Source organism: Somniosus microcephalus, chromosome 23, assembly GCF_052327205.1.
Source record: "Somniosus microcephalus isolate GS21.2 chromosome 23, FLI_Smic_1.0, whole genome shotgun sequence".
Lineage (NCBI taxonomy): Eukaryota > Metazoa > Chordata > Chondrichthyes > Squaliformes > Somniosidae > Somniosus > Somniosus microcephalus.
In genome coordinates this window covers 30024562-30050794 of record NC_141009.1, presented here as the reverse complement: position 1 = coordinate 30050794, position 26233 = coordinate 30024562, and the positions used below count along the sequence as shown (strand labels likewise).

General features: G+C 41.6%; 1 protein-coding gene across 10 annotated transcripts in view; it reads left to right on the top strand.

Annotated features, from left to right (window-relative positions):
* Positions 1-26233, top strand: part of rc3h2 (ring finger and CCCH-type domains 2) — a 122904-nt gene that overhangs the window by 56243 nt on the left and 40428 nt on the right. For 9 of the 10 annotated variants that reach the window (XM_085965706.1, XM_085965705.1, XM_085965708.1 and 6 more), the window contains 9 exons: positions 4061-4294; positions 5427-5602; positions 7612-7812; positions 10147-10279; positions 11414-11532; positions 12047-12159; positions 21421-21729; positions 23140-23348; positions 24742-25172. In XM_085965706.1, the coding sequence (XP_085821832.1) occupies positions 4061-4294; positions 5427-5602; positions 7612-7812; positions 10147-10279; positions 11414-11532; positions 12047-12159; positions 21421-21729; positions 23140-23348; positions 24742-25172 (1925 nt within the window). The remainder of the gene's footprint in view (positions 1-4060; positions 4295-5426; positions 5603-7611; positions 7813-10146; positions 10280-11413; positions 11533-12046; positions 12160-21420; positions 21730-23139; positions 23349-24741; positions 25173-26233) is intronic. The other variant, XM_085965709.1, reaches the window with a different exon arrangement.

The following is a 26233-nucleotide window of genomic DNA, read 5'->3' as shown; positions in this document are numbered from 1 at the left end:
AGATATTTAATCACAATGCCAGCCTTCCAGATTTAAAAGCAACCAAGTTTAAAGGGTTTTAAAAAAAAATGTTTGTATATAACCATATAAAGCAGTTAAAATTGGTACTTTGGGATGTTTTGGTTAACTTAACCAGCTCTAGTAAGCCAGACTACAATTTTCCAACTGCTCCTTTATTCCTGGATATTTATTGAATTACTAGTTACTCTCCCGTGGTGTTGCACAGAGTCAAGACTAAGGGCAGTTTTGATGTTGAGCAGAGTTAGAGGGCAGAGAGAATAATTGGACCGTGGAGGGGGAATGGAGATTGAGAGGGAAAGAGGAATGGGAAGAGGGTAAGTGGGGTAAAAGTAGTGGGACAGATGGGGAAGGGGAAAGAAAAAGAAAGACTTGCATTTATATAGCACCTTTCGTGACCACCGGATGTCTCAAAGTGCTTTACAGCCAAAGAAGTACTTTTGGAGTGTAGTCACTGTTGTAATGTGGGAAAGAGGAAGGGAATGGGGGCTGGTCAGCAAACTGTCTCTCTATTTGGCCTAGATAATCCTCTCCAAGCCTGGGAACATAGGAACAGGAGTAGGCCATTCAGCCCCTCAAGTCTGTTCCGTCATTCAGTGAGATCATGGTTGATCTGCGACCTAACTCCATATATCCGCCTTTGGCACATATCCCTTAATACCTTTGGTTAACAACAAGCTATCAATCTCCAATTTTAAATTAACAATTGATCTAGCATCAATTGCTGTTTGCGGAAGAGAGTTCCAAACTTCTACCACCCTTTGTGTGTAGAAGTGTTTCCTAATTTCACTCCTAAATGGTCTGGCTCTAATTTTTAAACTATGCCCCCTAGTCCTAGAATCACCAGCCAGCGAAAATAGTTTCTCTCTATCTTCCCTATTTGTTCCCCTTAATATCTTGAAAACTTCGATCAGATCACCCCTTAACCTTCTAAATTCTAGGGAATACACCCCTAATTTGTGTAATCTCGCCTTGTAACTTAACCCTTGAAGTTGTGGAAGTTTAAAGAGTCTTACTCGGGAGTCGAGACTTCGACAAAGTCCGGGCATCATTCTGGTAAACCTACGCTGCACTCCCTCCAAGGCCAATATATCCTTCCTAAGGTGTGGTGCCCAGAAACGCTCACAGTACTCCAGGTGCCGTCTAACGAGGGTTTTGTATACCTGAAGTATAACTTCTACCCTCTTGTATTCTAGTCCTCTAGATATAAAGGCCAGCATTCCATTAGTCGTCTTGATTATTTTCTGTACCTGTTCATGACATTTTAATGATCTATGAACCTGGACCCTCAAATCTCTTTGGACCTCCACTGTTTTTAGCTTTTCATCATTTAGAAAGTACCCATTTCTATCCTTTTTAGGTCCAAAGTGGATGACCTCACATTTGCCTACATTGAAATCCATTTGCCACAGTTTTGCAATCTTTCGATATCCCTTTGTAATTTTAAGCTTTCATCTACAATACCACCTATCTTTGTGTCATCGGCAAATTTGGATATATGACTCTCTATGCCATCATCTAAGTTGTTAATAAATACTGTGAATAGTTGAGGCCCCAACACAGATCCCTGCGGGACACCACTAGTCACCTCCTGCCAATTTGAGTACCTACCCATTATCCCTACTGCCTGTCGCTTGCCACTCAGCCAATTTCCTAACCAGGTCAATAATTTGCCCTCAATTCTTTGGGCTTCTACCTTAGTTAACAGTCTCTTATGTGGGATTTTATCAAATGCTTTCTGGAAGTCCATATAAATAACATCCATAGGCATTCTCCTGTCCACTACTTTAGTCACATCTTCAAAAAACTCAATCAGGTTTGTCAGGCATGACCTACCTTTCACAAATCCATGCTGGCTCTCTCATCAACTGAAAATTTTTGAGGTGTTCAGTCACCCTATCCTTAATTATTGACATACCAAATTCCCGACATCAGAGGTTAAGCTAATTGGCCTATAATTAGGCTAGCAGGTCTATAAGGAGAAGGGCGGTGATTGTTCCAATCTGGGTGGGGGGGGGGGGGGAGGAGGCAGAGGCCAGAAAATGCAGTCTGTTGGGAAAGCCACAGTCTCTTAGCATTACAGTGAACTTTAAATATGGTTTGGCCATGATTCATTCGGCTGCAGTTTGCCATGACCTTGGAGCCTATGGTTGGCATGGATGCGCAATGGGACCTTGGAACCAAAATTCAGGGTCATTGGGTGTTTGTGCGGCGGGGCATCAATTTTCATCTACAGAGCAATGCCTCTTTTGTTTACTGGTTCTGATTTTTAAAGTTTTGTTTATTCCTTTACAATCCTAAATTATTCTCATCACCTGATTTTTGAACTATGTTTTGCTTTTTTATGTTTCTTGCTGTGAACCAATTTCTGCAAATGATTACTGTTTTAAAGATTTTTGCTCCAAATTTTTTTTGTTACACACATTCACTCCTCAATTTTTGGATCTTTCAATCCCCTTTTCTGCTAAACAAACATCAATCATTAGGTGCGATCTGTATGAAGCCAGCCTGTCACCATAAAGTTAGCTCAAAAGCAGAACTTTTAATTACAGATCCCTATCACAGCACCGCCTACAGGCCATAGTGTGAGCCTGACTCAGAAGTTTTCAAAGCATTTTGGAACAGACCAATTTAAAATTTTCCAAGTCAAGCAGGGATAAAGGATGGGGAATATTGGAACCAATGAGGGGAGAAGGGGGGAGGGAAGAGGGGAATTGGGGAGGAGAAGGGAATGTGTGGGAGAGCTGGGAAGCAGGAGGGATGGAGAGAAGGCAAAAGGGAGTGGGGAAGAAAGAGGTCGAGGTGGAGAGGGAAGAGGCCATGGCCGAGGAAGAGAGTGGTGAGGAAGGGAAATTCAGATCAGTGGAATAGGAGAATTGAGGCATAGAACAGCAAGCTGTGGAGGGAGCTGGCAAGATCTTGCTTAAAAGTGGGTGGACTAGGTAGGGGGACAAAATCTTGTTCAGTGGCAGGGGTGGGTGGAATATTTTTGTTCTGTGGCACTTTTTTTTTGTTCACTTTTACAGTTTACATATTCTTGTTAGCATGATTTTTACCCGAAAGGCTGGTGTCTGGGATACCTGTGTTCTGTGAAGAGCTGCCACATCTGGCTACATTGCAAATCAGTTGGTTATTCCAGGTTATGTTTACAGTGCAACTAAGGTGCAATGTCTTCACAATCTTGCAACCGCTCACTGTTTCTATTGTATAATTGATAGATGTATTGTATTGTAGGAATTAAAATTAAAATGAAGGTATTTCATTGATCAGTATTTTCTATCTGGAAATTAACATCATTACTGATCTGACCTTTAGGACGGTTGTTGCTTTTCTTTCCTTGCACCCTCATTTAGAAAACCTCTCGAGCTATTAAACTCAATACCCCAGCGCGGCCATATGTGATAACTGTTCTGTAGGCATCTTTAAAGTGGTGCACAGTATTCCATTGATGGTTCACTCATGGGTATTCTTTGTATTTAAAATGTGTTTTACAATTGGAAAAACAAAAATGTACACCATTTCAGTAGATTATTGCACAACATCAAGACCTTTCTAACTGAGATTCCCAGGTGTAATATTATTCATCTAATATTTTGTGAAAGCGGTCATAAAATGATAACTTGCACAAATCATTCTTGATGCTCAATTTGAAGTGTGTTTCTTGTAGCAGAACAGATGGTTAACTATGCCAGTTTACATTGTTTACTATATAAAAAAAACTATATACTGTACTAGTTGCTGTGAATTTTTGATGCTGATTTCAGTGGCAATCCCTGCCATTTGTCAAAAGTTAAAGGCTGCAAATGTGGCAACTTTTTCCACAGTGGTAACTAATTGCTATTTTTTCACACAACTAAGTTCATATTTATCTAATTGTTGAAGACTTGATCTTGCAAATTCCTTCAATGTTGGTGTGTGGCATTTTTTCACTTTTATCTGTTGCATGTTACAGGCACAAAGGAAGTTCAGTAACCAAAGGATATGCATTGTAATATGAGCTTCAACAATTTTGTAACTGATTTAGTAATTTAACTTTGTTCAGGTGTTGCAAGTTTAAATCAGAGTGCACTGAGTCGACCAATGCAGAGAAAACTGGTTACCTTGGTTAACTGTCAGTTGATAGAGGAGGAAGGTCGTGTTCGGGCAATGCGGGCAGCAAGATCACTGGGAGAAAGGACAGTTACTGAGCTCATTCTGCAGCATCAGAATCCCCAGCAGCTATCGGCCAATTTGTGGGCAGCAGTCAGGGCTCGAGGTTGCCAGTTTTTGGGACCAGGTAAGTGGTGAGAAAGAAATCCTATTCATCAAAGTGGTTATGGTTTAGCAAGTTTTTTTTTAACATTGCCATTTGTAACAAGAAAAAAAACAATTTTTTGATCAAAATCTGTTATTCTAACCTTTATTCTGTTTAGTTTGTGCTGTCCTGCAACTGAAGCTATATACATATCAAGTGTGAGTATCAGCTCTGACTCAGTTGGTAGCACTCTTGCCGCTGAGCCAGAAGGCTGTGGTGGGTTCAAGACCCACTCCAGAGACTTGAGCACAAAAATCTAGGCTGAGACTTTAAATTTCACATTTTTAAAATATCCAACAACGATTAAAACCTGAGGGAATGAGAATCCACGCTTATAATAGTTAATTTTTGGTGCTAGAGAGGTTCATTAGCTGTAATTAATAATTAGCACATCGTTAAAAGAATCTCTGGCAGCTAATCCAGGCTTAATAAATATGCCTCCAAAATAGGTTCCTTGCATCACTTCAGACTAGCTCTAACTTTCTTGGCGAGTTCAGATCATATCTACCATGCACGTACAGCAACTTCACGCCATTCAATGCATTTCAATGGTGAGCCAGACAGCAAGATGCCATTTTTGTGCAGCTTCACATCTCAGGCAGCAACTTTTGGAGTTCCATGTTTAATAGCACATCTGCCCTCGTCTGAAGTTGCTGTAGCATTTGCGCATACATAACGGTTAGCGCCATTAGCTTTGCCATTATTTTGACAGCAAATTATGGGCGAATATGTTTGCAGGATGGGTACCACAAGTTGGCTAACAGTGCATACTTGTCCATTTTGAGGGTCATTTGTATTTGATTGACTTTATTTCTCTAAGGATGGGGTGGCTTTGAAGTGTTGATGGTTTGGGTTTTCGTTCATCCCAGGTGGGGAGACATTCCTCTTTTTTGTTGGTATATTTATTGTATAGTGTAAGTGAATACATAGGAACAGGAGTAGGCCATTTGAGCCTCTTCTGCCATTCAATTAAATCAAAGCTGATCTGTACCTCAACTCCATCTTCCCACCTTTGCTCCATATCCCTTGATACCTTTACCTAACAAAATACTTTTTAGAATGTTTATGTATGCCTGAATTATAATGCTTGTGTCTCTCATTCTTCTTTTGTCAGCTATGCAGGAAGAAGCTCTTAAACTGGTCTTACTTGCTTTGGAAGATGGGTCAGCACTCTCTAGGAAAGTACTGGTTCTCTTTGTTGTTCAGAGGCTTGAACCACGGTTCCCTCAGGCATCTAAAACTAGTATTGGTCATGTGGTACAACTCTTGTACCGTGCTTCATGTTTCAAGGTACAGCCTTCATCTGTATTTACCATATTTACTAGATTTTTCTCTTCAGCAGCCAAAGTAATTTAGATTTTAAGGGGAAAAAAATCAAGTCTTTTGTTTCAAGTAGAAGATTGTGTATAACTTGAATTGCATTAGCAAGCTGTATATTTTTTGCTCCTGACTTTTTAATGTACAACATGTATGAATATGTTTGTTACTGTTTTTCCAAAGCACTGCCATTCTCCAACCTCTTACTTGCTTTTTTAAAAATTCTGTTTTTAAGTTTCCACAATTCCTTAAGTCTCTAAGTTTTACATGACATTGTGAGAAAGGGGGCACAGGCAACCTGCTCTCAAGCCTTTGCTAGTGCCACACTTGAACTGGCCACTAGAAGATGCTGAGGGACATCCTGTGGTGATATTCTCTGTCCCCCCCCCCCCCCCCCCCCCCGTGTTCCTCCTGGTGGAAAAGTATCTTCCTGCTACCTCAACTGATGGTACATCAGATTATGAACTTACTGCCTGGGAAATGATGGCTGAGGATCTATATTCATAGCAGCACCGTTCATTGCAATCAGAAACTGCCATCATCTACTATATTAACAGGGAAATATGTGCTTAATATCCATATAAACCTCCAGGCACATTCTGGTAATTAAATGCTTAAACATTGTTTACTTTGTCAGGTTAGCATTAGAGGTGGTGAATTTGTTGAAGGAACATATAGTTAACAATACACACTGCAAATGATTTTTCTTGTTTCCTTGTCTTCATATGAATAATTTATTTTCTTTCTTTCTTTCTCTTCTACCTCCTGATGGCAATTTCAGTTATTTTTGTGGTTTATTTTCCTTGTTTGATATTAAGTAAAGCGCTACCACTGTCTCTGGCACATAAAGATAAAAATTGATCATTTTAAAAAGGATAGTGGCTAATTTGTTGCAAATGCAGTGCTAAAAATATCCATTTTAGTTTGTGGGGTCTCAAATTGGTATTCAGCCTAGCCAGGAAAGCAAAACCATCATGGATTATTTTGAAAGATTATGATTTAATCTCTCCTACAATGACAGGTCATTATTTAAATACAATTACAGCTTCATGTTATTCAAAAGAAACCATTTGCAGGCAGTTAAGTTGACAATGCATGTTCTTGGAAGGGAGCATAGGAACAGGAGTCGGCCATTCAGCCCCTCAAGTCTGTACCACCATTCAATTTGATAATGGCTGATCTGCATCTTGATTCCATCTACCCACCTTGGTTCCATAACCCTTAATACCCTTGCTTAACAAAAATATTTCAATCTCAGTTTTGAAATTTTCAATTGACCTACCTTCAGCAGCTTTTTGGAGGAGAGAGTTCCCGATTTCCACTACCCTTTGTGTGAAGAAGTGCTTTCTGACACCACCCCTGAATGGCCCAGCTCTAATTTTAAGCTTATACCCCCTTGTTCTGGACTCCCCCACCAGAAGAAATAGTTTCTCTCGATCTATCATCTTAAACACTTCAATCGATCACTCCTTAATCTTCTATGATCAAGGGAATGCAAGCCTTGTCTATGCAAGCTATCCTCATAATTTAACCCTTTTAGCTCCAATATAATTCTGGTGAATCTGCGCTGCACCCAATCCAAGGCCGGTATGTCCTGCCTGAGGTGTGGTGTCTAGAAATGAACACAGTACTCCAGATGGGGTCTAACCAGAGCTCTGTACAGCTCTGAGCAATGAAAGGACAATAATTAAGCCCACTGTATTCCAACCCTCTTGATATAAAGGCCAACTTTAAGCTTTTTAAAAAAAAATAAAAAAAAATCATAGCTGTCCACTAGCTTTTAATAATTTCTATACTTGGACCCCTAAATCTCTCTGCTCATCCACAGTTCCTAACTACTCACCATTTAGAAAATACTTTGATCTATCTTTCTTGGGGCCAAAGTGGATGACCTCATACTTTCCCACATTGAACTCCATTTGCCACAGGGACAAAGTGTGTATGTGGAAAACCATGACTCATTGTTGGCTGCTTTTCTGTAGGTTACTAAAAGGGATGAAGACTCTTCTCTGATGCAACTGAAAGAAGAGTTTCGTACTTATGAAGCTTTGCGCAGGGAGCATGATGCACAAATTGTTCATATTGCCATGGAGGCAGGACTTCGCATTTCCCCTGAGCAGTGGTCTTCCCTTCTGTATGGAGACTTGGCACATAAATCACACATGCAGTCTATCATTGATAAGGTGCGTGTTGTCGAAGACCTCTGAACAATACTGTCTTTTACCAGCGGAATTTCAAAAGTTCCAATGTACACTGTCTTCATCCCAGAACAGATCTGTAAAACACAAATTGGCTATTTTCTTTTGCAGATGTGAAAAGTTTAGTTTGTGAATAAAATGTTAATTAAAAGCCAGATTTATTTAATTCCTACCTTGTTAAGACTTACATTTTTTTGTAATCCAACAATAATACAATATGATCTTTTCCGAAGTATTTCAATTCTTGTATGTCAGATTTATTAGGCAACTCAGTCATCGTTATTAATAGTTCAGCATTTTAAATGGCTGAAAGCTACACTTTCAAACCCAATTAAGGTTGCTCATACGTAACAACTTCACTCCAAATGTGGCATAGCAGTAAATTAATGCCCCCAGTCCTGTCGTATTGTAGCCAGAAAGTCATTCTAGTAATCTTGCATCAGTTCTTAGTTATTTGACGCACAGTTTGGCTTTAAATGCTGCACAAGGTTGATGTCTTAATAGTTCAGCATTAACAGGCACATCATGAAGGGACCTGATGCTGCTGTTCAGATGTGTTCGGTGACAACTCATTCTTGCAATAATGATATCTCTGATATATAATATCTGATTTTTTATATATATATATATATTTTGTAGTCTTGCTCCTTTGAAAAATGTTTGAACTTTATTCCCTCTAAAAGCAGAAATTCTGACCAAACTGACTTGAACTGAGCAATTTAGAATGAGTGTAGTTTGTGGCTTTACAATATCAGTGTGGTGCTGTAGACTTGGATTTCCAAAGGGCATTCGATAAAGTGACACATAAAAGGTTGTTACGCACAATATGGGTTCATGGGGTTGGGGATAATGTATTAGCATGGATAGAGGATTGGTTAACTGACAGAAAACAGAGAGCAGGGATAAATGGGTCATTTTCAGGTTGGCAGGCTGTAACTAGTGGGGTCCTACAAAGATCAATGCTTGGCCTCAGCTATTTACAATTTATATTAATGACTTGGATGAAGGGACAGAGTGTAATGTATCCAAGTTTGCTGATGATACAAAGCTAGGTGGGAAATTAAGCTGTGAGGAGGGCGCAGAGAGCCTGCAAAGGGATATTGACAGGTTAAGTGTGTGGCCAATAAGGTGGCAGATGGAGTATAATGTGGGGAAATGTGAGGTTATTCACTTTGGTAGGAAGAATAGAAAAACAAAATGTTTTAAATGGTGAGAAACTATTAAAAGTTGGTGTTCAAAGAGATTCAAAGGTGTCCTCGTACAGGAAACACAATTAGTATGCAGGTACAGCAAGCAATTAGGAAGGCAAATATCATGTTGGCTTTTATTGCAAGGGGGTTGGAGTACAAGAGTAAGGAAGTCTTGCTACAATTGTACAGGGCCTTGGTGAGACCACACCTGGAGTACTGTGCACCGTATTGGTCTCCTTATCTGATGAAGGATATACTTGCCTTAGAGATGGTGCAATGAAGGTTCACCTAGATTGATTCCTGGGATGAGAGGGTTGTCTTATGAGGAGAGATTGAGTAGACTCGACCTATACTCTCGACTTTAGACGAATGAGAGGTGCTCTCATTGAAACAAAAGATTCTGAGGGAGATTGACCGGGTAGATGCTGAGAGGTTGTTCCCCCTGGCTGGAGAATCTAGAACTAGGGGACATAGTCTCAGGATAAGGGGTCGGCCACTTAAGACTGATGTGGAAGAATTTCTTCAGAAGATTCTCTACCCCAAAGGGCTGTGGATGCTGAATCGCTGAGTATTTTCAAGGCTGAGCTAGATAGATAAATCTTTGGACTCCAGGGATATGGAGATCGGGCGGGAAATTGGAGTTGAAATCAAAGATCAGCCATGATCTTATTGAATGGCAGAGCAGGCTCGAGGGGCTGTATACAACGCCCAGAGGAGCTGACTGATCAGGCCAGTCGTGGTTTAAAAAAAAACAAATCACTACCTTTTATGAAGTCGGTGTAAAGTGATTCACCCTGAACCCTTCTTCATCCCCAATGTGGCTGTAAATTGTATGTACATGTAATCGTAACCCATTTTATGGTTGTAACATTACACTTGGCTGTCACTGTGTGTTTCAGGGAATTAAAATTTCAAATGTTATTCTCTGCGTGTAGAACATAGGATTCAGCCTCTCGAGCCTGTTCCACCAATCAATTGGATCATGGCTGATCTGTACCTAGTAAACTAATTGTGCAACAGATAATTTTGTTTAGAAATTACAGAAATCATACTTATTTATTTTAACAAGTCTTTACCTCTCTCTCTCTTTTTCTTTCTGTTCTCTCTCTCTTTCTGTTTCTGTATCTAGCTCCAATCCCCAGAATCTTTTGCAAAGAGTGTCCAGGAATTGACGATTGTCCTGCAACGGACAACAGATCCAGCTAACCTGAACCGACTCCGATCCCATCTCGAACTTTTGGCAAATATAGATCCTAACCCGGGTATGTATGATTTAATATGTTTCTAAACTAGAAGACAGACACACTTAAATGGGAATATGTTGTGTATATATGTATCTCTTGATGTTTTCAGGCTATTTTATAGAGCTACTTTATTTCTTCCAGGTAACTAACAGTAATTGGGTCCCAGTAACATTGTGCCCATTACTCTCACTGTCTGCCTGTGTGTTGCTTAAGCAGTACATTTTTCAGTGTTTTAGATTGCTTGGTGCCAACTTCTTAAATGACACTTTCCTGTTTTCATGGGAAGATATGTTGTATTTTATTTTTATTAAGCATTATTCTTTTAGAACATGGTTGTTTCAATGGGACCTGAATGGCTCAGTTGGAAAGGCCCTGGGCCATACAACCCAGGAAAGTCCTATAATTAATTCTTGGTGCTTTATGTTAAGTTAGCCGACTTCTACTAGAGCAGCAATAAAGATTCTAAAATTGGCCTTCGTCTAGGATGGGTTTACACTTCTGATCATTATCCAATAATTCCAGCTGGAAGTGTGTTTACTAGGATAGGCGTAGGTTTGTCTACGATAATTCCACAATGAATAACCAAAAATGGTCACCATCCTGGATTGCACCATTTTGGATGATTTACCACAGAAAGTTGCTTATCACAGGTGGAACCATATATGTGTGTATGAGTTACTGCATTTAGAGAGGCGGGGTAAGGGAGGAAAACCGAATGCAAATTGGAGGAGAAAAATAAATTTTGCAACTTGTAAAAGGCCAAAGAAATCTAAAGCAACAGTTACCAGTGTTTCAATATAACTTATGAATCTTTAATAGATTATACTACAGGAAACTCTCTTTTAACTGGCACCTAAATATCCGGAAATCTCTCTTAACCAGCAAAATTCAGGAGTAGGTTCAGGTAAGTTTTATTATATATTAGTGGCCGTGTAACCGGGGCTCCTGGACCTGTGGCCGTGTAACCGGGGCCCCTGCACCTGTGGCCATGTATGGGGCTCTCGTGCCTTAGTAAGTATATCTGTCTGTAATCCGGACTTTTTGATCAACCGGCACCACGCCGGTCCCGTCGGTGCTGGATAAGAGAGTTTCCTGTATATTGTTTCAGAAGTTGCAGAGAGAAAATATACTATTTATGCCTTTGTCTTTCAGATGCAGCACCTCCAACATGGGAACAGTTAGAGAATGCAATGGTAGCTGTAAAGACAGTAGTTCACGGACTTGTGGATTTCATCCAGAACTTCAGTAAAAAAGGTCATGAAGCACCACAAGTAAGACCTTCTGTTTTGTGATGTTTTTTTAAATGGAGCTCCTTGCTGCTGCAGTCCTAGTTTTTTTTTTAAATGAGTGAAAATAATGTAAACAAAATTGGAACTACCTGTGATCGTCAAGAGAATAAGTTATTCAAAACCAGTTTAAAGACGTGCACAGAATTATTATTTATTGCTTTTCAAATGATTTCAAGAAAGAAAGAAAAATTTCTTGAAGAATTTTCCAGTCACTCTGCCCTCAATTCTGTTCTTGAAAATAAATTTCAGTGCATGATTGATCTTATGCTTTTAACTTTCTCATTAGATTGATGTAATTTGCTATTTAAATGAGTAGGCTGTATATTGAAAATAGTTTTTCATTGTTTCACAGCAAAAATTTTAATGTGTAATTGTTGATCAGTATTGAACTAGAACAATTCATTGATATTGATGATGGTGAATTGTAATTGCTAAAGCCATGGCAAAAACCAGACTTGCATTGTTATAAAAGTACTTGATTCATTGCTGCTTTCAGCCACAGCCAAACAGCAAATATAAAACCAGCATGTGCCGAGATCTTCGACAACAAGGAGGTTGTCCTCGTGGAGCCAACTGTACCTTTGCTCACTCCCAAGAGGAGCTGGAAAAGTATGTATTTTTAATTATTTGTGTCTTTCAAATTATGTCTTTGTATTAGTCATTGTGGGAAACTAGTCTATTTTCTCACTCTCTGCTTCCTTTCTTTCCCCCTACAAATTCAGTCGTGAAAATGTGCTCTGATGAGGAATGTTCGTGCTGAGAAATGTAACAACTTTCCACTTTTGGGCGGTGTTGTATCACGTACTTTCAGGTTCAATCTAGCGTGGCCAGGTGAAATAATGGCCCGTATTTTCCGATCGGAGGCTTCCTGCGTGCGCAGGCCTCTGATCTGGAAAAAATCTACACCCTTACCTGAGGTCCGGCCATTTCCGATCCTGGGCCTCTCCATGACGAAATACGCAGGGCGCAGGTATCCCAGGGGTGCATGCAGTTCGCAAGCGTCCCTGGGAGCCAATGGGAGAAGGGAATCTCCCTTCATACTTTTGACAGATAGACCTGTCAAAAGTATGAATGGCAATCACTCCAAAAAGACATCAAAACATTACCTTTTTTTAAATCACGTTTTTAAAATTAGTTAAAATTACATTAAATATTTTAATTTTTTTTTTAAATTAAATTTGTTTAAAGTTTTTTACAGGGCAATCAAAAATAAACTTTTTTTAAAAGTATATATTTATAAATGAGTAGAACACTTTTTACTTTTTTAAAAATCTTATGCTGGTAAAAGCAGGTCTTACGCAGGCTTTTACCAGGCGTAAGATTTTTAAGTGATTTCAGCAGGCGGAGGTTCTGCAGAAAGCGGAACTCTCCACCCGCAGAGGCCCTTCTCCAGGGCAGGCGTCCGATCTGTCAAGAGCATTCTTGACAGATCGGAAATGCCGGTTTTCAGCGCATGCGCTTCGCATGCCTGAAACCGGCATTTGCGAGGTCCCGACGGATGGGTACACAGCTTGTCCACACCTGTAGGGATCAGAACATACGGGCCATTTAGTTCCTTTTTAATGTACCTCAACAATGCAATTCCTCAATGTGAGAAGTGCAATCTTTACTACGCTAGTATGAACATTTCCATTTCCCACACCAGCCACGCTCTGTCAGCTGTGAGGGAAATTGCTGGCGCGGAGGAGAGTTTGATGCCACCATTCTGGGTTAAGTTTGAGCTATGACAATAATTAGGCCCCTTGTGCTACTCACTGTTAGAAAATCTTTAAAGCTTATTAAAAATCAGTAATTATTTACAGTAAACAAGCATTTTTAAGTGTTTTCTGTGTGAGTCATAGTACTTATTTTGAGGTTGTTGCAAAAATACTATTGTAAGTTTTAAATCATCAGTTTTGTACCAAGTTGTAAGATAGTTTTTTCAGTGAAGACATCTTTTGTGCCTGCCAACATTTCAGGATAATATAACAACTTTGCATTCATATAGTGCCTTTAACATAGTAAAACACCTCAAGGCGCTTCACAGGAGCATAATCAGACAAAAAATGACACTGAGCCAAAGTAGTAGAAATTAGGTCAGGTGACCAAAAGCTTGGTCAAAGATAGGTTTTAACAACAACAACAATTTGTATTTATAAAGCACCTTTTTAATGTAGTAAAACGTCCCAAGGTGCTTCACTGGAGCGTTATCAAACAAAATTTGACCCCGAGCCACGTGAGATACCGGGGAAGATCACCAAAAACTTGGTTTTAAGGAGTGTAGTGGCGCTTCTTAGTTTCCAAACAGGCAGCCACTGAGCTGTGGGGTTTTTAACAACGAGTAGACGCGTGTCGAAATAAAACATTCCCAAACGTAGCTTTGTCTTTTAAACTGTTTACTATAACACTTAACAAACGGAATTACAAAGCAAACACGTATAAACGAACACGGTCAAAAACTGTACTGTTCCAAACCTCACAACTTCTGCCTCCTTCAACCACGTGCAGTTTAAACTGTAAAATGGCTGCACCCATGTGTGGCTTAGGGACTGTTCCATTATGGCAAGAATGAAGGGGGTGTCTCGGACTATATTACTGGAGCAAGAAAATAGGGGGTTTCTTAATACAATAAGTCGGTCAGGTAAATTAACTATTATGCCATTTAACCACTATTTTAAAGTATTTTCTTAAGCTTTTATGGCTCTTACATTCCGGCCCCTAATTGACTAGGCACATGAAGCATATCAATTACTCAAACATTAAGAGTCATAAACTAATGAGTTCAACATATTTACAATATAAGTGTCCACTTTTTTCGTTCGGGAACCTTTCACGCTGCTTCTTGTAGCAGGCAGAGCTTTGTGATCGGTCTTTCCAGGGTACTGGTCTTGGTTTGCAAACAAACGCGACGAACGACGCCTCTGGAGTCTGGCATGGTCTTAATTATTTTTCCCATCAACCAAGAATTTCTAGGGGCTGAATCGTCCACAATTAAGACAATGTCTCCGACAATGAAGTTCCTCTTTATTTTGGACCATTTTTGACGCTCCTGTAGCAGAGGTAAGTATTCTCTTGTCCATCTGGTCCAGAAAAGGTCTGACATATACTGAACTTGCCTCCACTTCCGACGGGCATACAGATCTTCCTTTATTTTAAGCTGATTCCAACCTTCAATAGCTTCCCGTAGTTCTCTCTCCGCTCCGACGAAATTAGTGCCATTATCAGAACGCATAATGGACACCTGTCCTCTTCTACAGACAAAGTGCCGCAAGGCGTTAATACAGGAATCAGTGTCAAGCGTGTGTGCCACCTCAATATGAACAGCTCTGATGGCCAAACAAGTGAAAAGCACACCATATCTCTTGACAAGGCTCCGTCCTCACTTTACCTCGAAAGGCCCGAAATAGTCCACCCCTACGTTTGTAAATGGGGGCTTGTCTGGTAACAAATGGTCTTCAGGCAGGTCTGCCATTTTCTGCTCCCCAGCTCTAGCGTGTAACCGTCTGCAAACAATGCATTCAGAGAGTATTTTTCTTATTACGGAATTAGCTCCTGGAATCCAGTATCTTTGTCTTAGCTTCGCAAGCACGTGATTCCTCCCACTGTGTCCAATACTCTGGTGTATATGCTGAAGAATGAGGGTAGCAACCCGGAGGTCCTTAGAAAGGATAGCAGGATGCTTGGCCTCCTCTGGCATAGCAGATTTGTTTAGTCTCCCTCCCACGCTCAGTACTCCATCTTGCAGTGTAGGGTCCAGCTTGTAGACATGACTACCTTTCTTGATTGGAGTATTTCGCTGTAGAGCTTCGATTTCTTCTGGGTATCTTTGTCTTTGACTGAAGCGAACTATCTCCTTCTCAGCCTTGGCCAAATCCTCCACGGTCAATGAATTCTTGCCCAATGTGGTCTTGTGATGATGCGTATACTGCTGTAGAAGCATTCTCTGCTTATCAGGGTTACTTTCAGACTGACTGATAGTGGCTCGGTACTCTTTTCTCTTACCGCTCAGGTGTAGCAGCAACTCTTTCAACCTTAGAAACCATGCAACTGCTTTCCTCAACTGGTGCCATCCTGAGAAATGGTTAACAAGCTTGTTCACTGTGTCAAAGTTCTCTTTCGTATTTATGAGATTTACTGTGACTGATCTCTTGACTTCGACGTCGTCTTCAGCAATCTGACTTGGCATATCTGGTCTTTCTGGCCATGATCTCTGTTTCCAGCAGATAACTTGGGCCTTGTATCCAAGTTTCACTCCTCATGAAGTTTTCAGCCTTCAATCCTCGTGAGGCTTGATCTGCTGGGTTTAATGAGGTGTTTACGTACCTCCATTGAGATGGTTGTGTAGCTTCTCCTAATGGATGAGATTCTGTTTGCTACGAAGGTCTTGAAGCGTATCTTCTCATTCTCTATATACTTCAGCACCATCGTGCTATCCGTCCAGAAGACAGATTCTTCTAATGGGAGCTGTAACTCTTTCCGCATCACCTGGTCAACTTTAACTGCAACAACCGCTGCCGTCAATTCCAGTCTCGGGATGGTGACCTGCTTCAGCGGAGCCACCCTGGATTTCCCCATGAGGAAGGCACAATGTTTCTGGCCCTGTTGATTTGTCAGCAAGAGGTAAGTAGCCGTGCCATAGCCGCCCTCACTGGCGTCCGAGAAATGATGTAGTTGAGCCGTCTTTGTAACTCCAAAACTCGCGGGCTTGATGCATCTACTGACGTTGAAGCTAGAAAGTTGTTGCAAATCTGTCAACCATCTGTGCCATCTCTGAGCTTGACCTTTCTGGGATATCTTCATCCCATCCTCTCTTGTCTCTACACAGCTCTCGTAGCATCAGCTTCACCGGCAGAATGAGTGGTGCCAGGAATCCAAGAGGGTCGTAGATGGAACTGACCACGGAGAGAATCCCTCGTCTTGTGGATGGTCTTTCGTTCACCATTATCCTGAAGTTGAACGTGTCTGACTCGATGCACCATTGTACACCAAGAGCTCTCTCGATAGGAAGGACATCGTGGCTCAGGTCCAGATCTTTGACTTCAGTGGCTCTTTCCTTTTCTGGGATAGAAGCTAGAACTGCTCTGCTGTTGCTTATCCACTTAGTCAGATGGAATCCTCCATTCGAACACAGAGTTCTAAGGTCTCTTGACAGTGCGATGGCATCGTCTTCTGTTGACACGGACTTCAGACAGTCGTCGACATAAAAGTTTCTGAAGATTGTCTCCACAGCCTCTGATGGTGCTTTGCCTTTGCCATCTTCTGCAGTTTTTCCTGAGAGCGTAGCTTGCACAGCTGGGAGATGATGTGACTCCGAACAAGTGTACGGCCATTCTACATTCCACCATCGCTTGACTAACGTCGCCATCTGGCCACCAAAGGAAGCGCAGAAGATCAGCATCTTCATCAGGGATTCTAACTTGGTAGAACATTGATTCTATGTCTGCCATCATGGCAACGAGCTCTTGTCTAAACCTAGTCAAGACGCCAATGAGGGTATTAGTAAGATCAGGACCTTGAAGCAGCTGGTCATTCAGTGAAGTTCCTCTGAATGAGGCGGCGCAGTCAAACACTACACGGATCTTTTTCTTCTTTGGGTGATACACCCCGTGATGAGGAATGTACCAGACCCTTCCATCGTCTCTGTTCAACTGTTCCTCGGGCACCTTTACAGCATAGCCTTTCGCTATGATGTTTCTCATGAAGTCTTTGTAGTCTTCGTGAAAGTCGGGGTTCTTGTTCAGCTTTCTCTTTAGACTGATGGCGCGTTGCTCTGCTATGCAGCGATTGTTCGGCATCTTCGCGGTCTGTCTTCTCAGTGGCAAACCAATGTGATAGTGGCCATCAATGAACTGTGTAGACCTTGTCATCAAACCCATGAACTGATGGTCTTCTTGTGACATCTCTGTCTTTTCCTCACAGCTGCGTTCTGAGAAGTCTGCGTTGAACTGCTGTATCAACAGCTCTTCAATGCTTGCGATAGAGATGCGATTAACTGTGACGTTTTGTCGTTCCTCCTTGTTCGACTTGTGGCCATCATCTCTCCTTACCGGTCCATTGACTACCCATCCAAGGGCTGTCCTGACGGCGTAGGGTCTGTCATCCTTGCTGTTTATCACCTGCCATGGCTCCATAGTTTTGTAGGCATTGGTTCCAATTAATAGGCCAATTTCTGCTTCAATGTATGGGAGACGCACCTTTTCTAGGTAAGGCCATCTATCCACGTCCTTCTGCAGGGCTAGGTTCCCTATTCTAACCGGAATCTCCCTCTGTGTGAAAAAATTAGGCAGGTCTATGAAGTCCTTCTCTTCAAGTCCACACACTTCTAGGTCTGACAGGATATAACTTTGCATTGACTTCTCATGACCCATGGTGCGTAATAGGATTTCTGTTCTTCTGCCTCTAACGTTCAGCTGTCGCATGAGTGATTCTGTGCAGAACGTTGCTGAGCTACCTGGATCCATGAAGGCGTAAGTCTCCACAAGCTTCTCGCTCCTCTTAGACTTGATCTTTACTGGTACGATGGCAAGAATACAGTCACTGTCACCGGCCCCAGTGAGTCCACAAGTCTCTGGTTCTAGCGACACCAGAGCACTTGAAACAACCTTCTCGTCGGTATTGTTTTCTTCACTCTTCTTAAAGACTTGTTCTTCTTTATGGATATGCAGCAGACTGGGATGTTTCCGAGTGCGCACTCTGCATGTTGTTCTTTGCTTACAGTTTCTACTCGGGTGCCCCTGAGAGAGACATCCAAAGCATAGGCCGTTGCACTTCAGGAATTCGATTCTGTCCTTATGTGGCTGTGCTTTGATGTCGCTGCAGAAATCCAATGTATGATTCTTCTGGCAGAATAAGCATGGCTTCTGAAAGGCATTAGCAGACGTCACTGTGCTGCTCTTTTTGGGAGATGAGTTCTGGGGCCTTTCTTCCTCGGCCTGGGTGATGATAGTTGCAAAGCTGCTTCCCCTGGAACCACCTTTCCTGAGAGTCTTTGATTCAACAGGCTTGGCTTTCACTCTTCCATCGGTGGTCGGGCTGACATCTTGGATGTTTCCAAACAATGGGTCCCTAGCAATTTTAGCCTGTTTGTCTATGAAGTTCACTAAGTCTGCAAACCTGGCTCTACTTTTCCGTCTCTCCATTATCTCAAAGGCTGTTCTTCTCCATTGTTCTCTCATCCTGTAAGGAAGCTTAGAGATGATGATTCTCATAGTCGTAGGATTGTCCATCTCTTCCATGAATTCAACATCCTCCATGGTGTTGCGACATCCTATGAGGAAAAGAACATATGCGTTCAATGCCTCTCCGTCCTCCGATCTGATCTGTGGCCACTTGGTAGCCTTTTCGCTATATGCAGTGGCTATCTTCAGCTCGTTACCATAGTGCTCCTGCAGCAACTTCCTGGCTTCTATGTATCCCCGGTCCGGTCTCATGTGTTCACAGCTTCTGACCAGGTCTTGTGGTTTACCACTGGTGTACTGTCCCAGGTAGTACAACTTATCACTGCTGCTCTCTGTTTTGGAGTCAATGGCTTGTTCAAAGGATCTGATGAAGGGCTTATACTTGAGTGGGTCGCCTTGGAACACTGGTATGTCTCTTTGAGGGAGTCGAAACAGATTCTGTTGTTTTACAAGCATCTCTGTAATTTCGTTCTGACGTTGCATCACTCGGTATAGGCTTCTCCCTGTGTCTTCAGGCCTCTGGTGGTCATCAGCAGGGTCTAGTCTAGACCGTCTGACGTCTGGGGTAGCATCACGTGCTCCTGTTAGTGGAGAGGCCACTCTTCCACGCTGTAATGCCAGGGGATTGCCTTCGGGCTCTGTTGTAACTCTTGAAGGTGCCCTGGATCCAACTCTATGTGACGACGTTGACTGGCAGTGGCTCCCGCCGTCCCGTGAGCCTTCATAATCTTCGTACGCACTCAACCTGGCGTCTGAGACCTCGATAGCTGTTTTTATCTCCAGCTGTTCTTTCTTTGCCTGCACCTGGGCCCGTTGGGCCTGCAGTTGGGCCTCTTGGACCTGCAGTTGGGCCTCTTCCCGTTCAAGAGCTTGCTTCTCCGCTAAAGATGCTGCGCGCGCCACCAACGCCGCCCGTTCGGCCTCCGCTCTCATGCGTCGCGACGAGCTTGTGGTAGAAGCGACTGACCTGCGTCCAGAAACAGAGCTGCTACCTTTTCGATTTTTGCTCGGTCTGGCGGAAGTCTCTGAAATGCTATCGTCTGGTCCGACTTCATCGTCAACTTTATCTTTCTCTGCTGTATCAGCGTCTTGACGAATCTTTAACATCCACTGTTCCGTGGCCTTGATATAGTCCTTAATGCTGGTTGATTTAAGATCAAACCAGTTGTGCTGATCAGCGTTTCCCTCTTCTTCAGGCAGAAGTGCTAATACATCTTCATTGAGTACATTAAATTCTTCATGCAGCTTGGAGAAATCGTAATACATCATGTCTTCAGCTTTCTTAATATTAGCATTATCTTCCATGAGACGATCGATTATCTTCATTTTTCCAGTTATCTGAGCTAATTTAGCCTTCCTTGCACCTATGCTTCTATGTAACTTCTCTTCCATTGCCTTTGGGGTGAGCTTTATTTCCCTCTTTTGGCCAGCAATCTTTCTGGCTGATGGAAGCTCCTGGCTCCGTAAGGCCTCGGCCATTTTACCCGCAGCTCTTATTTAGCTTCTCAATAGAATGAACAAAGCAAGTAGCAGTCACTGTACCTTTTGCTTTCTTATATTGTCGTCTGGCTCCGTGACCATTCGGGTATACGTTCGCCGACGATTCCGTCCCTTCCTTCTTAGGGAGCAAGTTTTTGACTAATGTAGTGGCGCTTCTTAGTTTCCAAACAGGCAGCCACTGAGCTGTGGGGTTTTTAACAACGAGTAGACGCGTGTCGAAATAAAACGTTCCCAAACGTAGCTTTGTCTTTTAAACTGTTTACTATAACCCTTAACAAACGGAATTACAAAGCAAACACGTATAAACGAACACGGTCAAAAACTGTACTGCTCCAAACCTCACAACTTCTGCCTCCTTCAACCACGTGCAGTTTAAACTGTAAAATGGCTGCACCCATGTGTGGCTTAGGGACTGTTCCATTATGGCAAGAATGAAGGGGGTGTCTCGGACTATACTACTGGAGCAAGAAAATAGGGGGTTTCTTAATACAATAAGTCGGTCAGGTAAATTAACTATTATGCCATTTAACCACTATTTTAAAGTATTTTCTTAAGCTTTTATGGCTCTTACAAGGAGCATCTTCAAGGAGGATAGAGAGGCAGAGATGTTTAGGGAGGGAATTCCAGAGCTTAGGGCCGAGATGGCTGAAGGCACGGCCACCAGTGGTGGGGCGAAGGAAGTGGAGGTTGCACAAGAGGCCAGAGTTTGGGCCAATGCAGAGTTCTCTGAGGGTGGTAGGGCTGGAGGAGGTTAGAGAGATAGGGAGGAGCAAAGCCACAAAGTGATTTGAACACAACAATGAGAATTTTAAACTTGAGGTGTTGGTGGACCAGCAGCCAATGTAGGTCAGCAAGCACGGGGTGATGGGTGAATGGGACTTGGTGCGAGTCAGGATACGGGCAGCAGAGTTTTGGATGAGCTTAAGTTTATAAAGTGTGGAAAATGATAGGCCTGCCAGGACAGCATTGGAATATGATTAGCTTTAGATGATCATAGCATATAGTGAGACTTAATTTACAAAGATAGCAGCAAGTTATTTCAGATGGTCAAATTTTGCACAGTGGAGGTAGTGTTTATGTTCAACTTGGGAGTATTACCTATTCTGTATTTTGACGGTTGATCACTTGTACATAGATGGCATTTTACATCAGTATTATTGTATTGGTTGTATTGTGCAAAAAAAAAAGTAGTTATTTGTATCCTTGATAACAGGTATCGGATGCGGAATAAGAAGATTAATGCTACTGTCAGGCCCTTTCCTCTACCCCAAGCTCTTCAGAACAAAGTTGGAATCACTAATATAGTCACAACTTCTGCAGGAAATATAGTCTCTGTAACGGGATCCACTGAAACCACTGTGAAAATGGTACAGCCGCCAAATGGGATCATTAGTCCAGAAAGTAGTACCCCACAACTAATACCACGCTGTGCAGATACCTCCGCTTCTTTGGAGAACGTGAAGAAAATTGGACAAAACTGTCTGAGTACACCTGGATCACTATCTGGTTCACCACCAGAGAAGTAAGATATATCTATATATCTGTTTCCTTTTGTAAAACTTTAGTTCCCTACAATTTTTTATTCTACAATCTCACCTGTACAATGAACACTTTTGGCATCCATTGTGACAGCCCAGATTTGGCATACATACTGACCATCGGCGTTTAAGTCGACAGTGTTTCAACATGTCAGTTTATATTTCACAAGAAAATCAGCTCTTTTCATTTGAATCAGATCAGTTGGAAGGTAGGCTTGGAGACAATCAGATGTTACTTTGTCCTACTATTTACGCACAAACTTGAGGCAGAAAATTTTACGGTGAGCTGATGTTTTCTAAGAGTTGCAGTTACATGTGTAGTACTGTAGTGTTTGCCCACAAAAGAAGTATATATTACACATGCTGTGCTAAAATTAGCTTTTGAAGACTTTTTTATTTCTTCAAAAGATATTTCTAGGGCATTCCTGGCTGTTGTCTCATGTGAAAGTTTATTTTCTTCAAGATTGATTGCAGCTGATTTTTGATGTACTCAGGATGTTCTCCAGTGTGAATGCATTCACTGGCTTTTTTTGTTATTTTAAGTGGATTAATTCCTCCTTGAAAATTGCAGACCAAGGCATATCATATTAATGTGTTGAACAGTTTCTATTGCCAACAGTAATTTTAAGGTTTAAATGTGCAGCAGTATAATTAGCATGCAGAAGATAAAAGGTAGTTTGATGTTTCAGTATGTACCTTTTTTATTAGAATTAAGTTCTGAGATTTTGATTCATCCCTCCTGAAGTCACTTAAAAATAAAAATTGCTTAAGACTGGACCTTTGGCTGTTCTAGAGTCCAGGGAAGGAACCAAGGTGATGCGGAGCTGGTTATGATTTGTGAATGTAGAATGCACTGCCAGCTGGGATTATTCAATGTGACTGTTGTAAGAGGTTTAAGTTCACTAATTCACATGATGTATTTGGGTTAGGTTACTAACAAAGGAACTGGACCCATTAAAATTGTATTGCAATCCCCACAACTCTTTTTATTTTCATATATAAAATATTTGTAACCCTTCCAGGAGAAAATATTTCTAGCTTGAAAGGCTGAATTACAGTAGGTTCCAAAAAGGTGTACTAAATAGTGTTAAAAATCAATTTTCTGGGAACAGCCTTCAGTAGTTTTCTATGTTAGTATGCATGCACAGGATCTTAGCAGCCAGCTCGATTAAATATTTTCATTATATCAGCTTCCAGCTTTGAAAGACAATGGGGAGGTATTCTAGTCGAACATGTTTCCATGGAACCATTTGCAGTGTGTCGAGAAGAAATCTTTGTTTTTAAGAGATTTTAACACAATGAATAAAATTTTGCGAATGATGTATACATTTTTTTTCTGGACCAGCAATTTGATACTGCATTTTTGCTATCAAACATTTACATTTGTTTTCCAGTAAAATTGGCTCACCTCCCAAGACCATTCTCAACCATGTGCTCTCTACCTCGGCTGTAATGTCATCACATATTGGACCAGACGCGACTTCACTACCCTCTTCAAAATCTGTGTCAAGAGTGTCGGTGTACCCATCCCAGCAATCTGATGTGTATTATCAGGACCCTAGGACACCAGTTTCATATGAACTGACTGCTTATCATCAGCCAGGTAAGCTGCAACCAAAACGATAAACAATAAAAGTTAGCAGCACAGGAGAAAGTCATTCAGCTCATCTTATCTGTAATTATTCTTTGCTGGAGCAATCCAAAACTAATCCCACAGCCTTGCTCGCTCCCCGTAGCCGTATATCTTCCTCTGCTTCAAATATTTAACCACGTTTTCCTTAAAAGTGGTCTTTGCCTCAACTACTCATTTCATGTTTCAACAACTCTCTTGTGTAAAGAAATTACTCTTTAACATCTTTCTTCACACCCTAAATTGATGATGCTCATTGACCCCCAATCAGAGGAAATAGTCTTTCCCTATTCACTCTATCAAAGCCCTTTATCATTTTAAAAACCTCTATTAAACTCCTCTTCGTCTTCTCTGCTCCCAATATCTTGACTTTCCCTATAACTGTAGTCTCCCATCCCTGGTATTAGTTTGGTGAATCTACGCTGTACCTATGGTTTTAATGGAGTGCCCAAAACTGCACGCTATTATAAACTGTGGCCTAACCATTGCCATGTGCAAATTTTATCATTACCTCTTATACTCTATGCTCCTATTTATGCCCTATGCCCAAAAAGCTATTGGTCTTTTTATATGGCTTTACCTACCTGAACTCTCAGTTTCAAGGAATTATGTATTTTAACCCAGCGGTCTCACTCCATCCACCCCTTTTAACATTTTTCTATTTGATTGTATACTCCCATTTCTTGTTTTTCCTCCCAAGATGTACTACCACATACTTCTTCTTGCATTATAACCGCCACCTATCTGCTCATTCCACAAACCTGTCTCTTCCTCAACTCTTTCATAGTCCATCTTGTTTTCCAAGCCCCTACTTTTGCAGTCAGTAAATTTTGATACTGTACTCCCTAGTGTGTGTATGATATATATCTCCTATCACCGAGAACAAAAGTGGACACAGCATGACCCCTGCCTGTCAACCAACTTTCTCTCCATGCTGCTACATTTCCCCTTGTACAGCATTCCATTTATCCAATTAGTCATTGCTTCAATAAAAGACTAAAATTGCTGTAAGCTTTCACGATTGAATTTGGTGGGGGGCGGGAGGCAGAGGGTGAAAGCACAAGTTTAAAAAAATGTTTTAATATTGCCCTTTTAAAACAGTTGTTAAATTAGCAGCAGCCTCTAATTTACAGTGATAAACTTTCATTATAATCAGAATGTTCCAATTGGCCAAAGCAGTTTAAGAGAATGTGTTATGGTACTAGCATTGTTTAGTGAGATATCTATATGATTTATTCGTTAATGTTTGATTCAAAGTTGCACTCTTTCTGCAAGAGTAGAGATATTTTAGTTTAACATGACATTTGCTTACATTTCAGATTATTTAATTTAATGAACTTTTCTGTTTTCTCTGAATTTTATGCAGGAGGGTATTATCCCCCACATCCTGGTCTACCTTCTGGTGTGTCTCCCTGCCTTCCTCGCTATGTACGTCCCAACAGTATGCCAGAATCCCCGCTTCCACCCACTGTGCCATATACTGACCACTACAATGCATATCCACCTCGGGAACGACTAGCATCTTCTCCTTACCCATCAGCCCCTCCCCAACATTATGGATCAGTCCCAACAGTGCATTCTGGAATGTATGCACCAGTCTATGATAGCAGGCGCATGTGGAGGCCACAGATGTACCCACGGGATGATGTCATGCGGAGTAATTCTTTACCTCCAATGGATATGGTGCCTTCAGCTGCCTACCATCCTCCACCACGAGAAAGATACAGCTCACTTGATGGATATTATTCTATGGCTGGACAACCATCAAATGAACAGAGGAGCGTCAGCATGCAGAGGGTAAGGCATTGAAGCATTTTTGCTTTTCTCTGTTACTACTGGATCACATTTTTCACTTTCTTGCCAATAAATGGAGAATTATTTACTTTATTGTTGTAATACAGTTTGGGTTAGATGGGGTTTCATTAGGATTTTGGTAAAGCCTCATGGTAGATGTTCACCCCTGGCATTTGAAGCACTTGCTTCAGTTCCCTTTACATTTTCTTTCTCACTTTGTTCTATCTCTTCTGTTTACCACCAGGGAGTTCTCCTGGTGTCCTTGCCAACATTCATCCCTCAACCAACACCAACAAAACCGATTAACTAGTCCATTATTTCATTGCTCGACCATGCTATGTAAAACTTGGTTGCTGCATTTATCCAATAACAGCAGCGATTACACTTCAAAAAGTAATTCACTGTGAAGTGCTTTGGGATGTTCTGAGGACATGACTGGTGCTATATAAATGCAAGTTAATTTGTTCTTTACTCTGTCCCACTACCTCTAGTTTTTGAGAGTCAGTTTTGTAGTGGCAGTACTTCCATACTGGTAAACAAAGTGAAGTGGCTTTATAGCTTACTAGCTGGGGGGAGCCCGGCTTTGCCAGGGCTGTTTTGGGCCGGGCGGTTTAAATCGAGTGCCAGGCTTTGGGGCCCTGTCTGTGTCCCTTTGTGAAACAATGGCTGGCAGATCCCTGAGATGAAAACGATTAGTCCCGCCCACACACACACTTAATACCTTGAAAGATGAAAGTGAAAGTACTTATAAAACGTTTTTGGTAAATCTTATGTTATTTTTAAAAGAGATACTAACTTTCAAAGTAGTTTGAGCTGGAAGCTGAAGTCATGGCACTGAAACAATGGCTGCCAGATCCCCGAGATGAAAACGATTAGTCCCGCCCACACACACACACACACACACACCGATTGGCCAACCATCAGGGGACCGTACTGTAGGATTGGTCAATCGTGACGGCACAGGATTGGTCGAACCTTGACGTCAGTCAATCAATACTAGCAGATAATGAGTTTAATTTTGAAGGTTTTTTGCATAAGGCGCGAACAATTTTCGTCCGACCGAA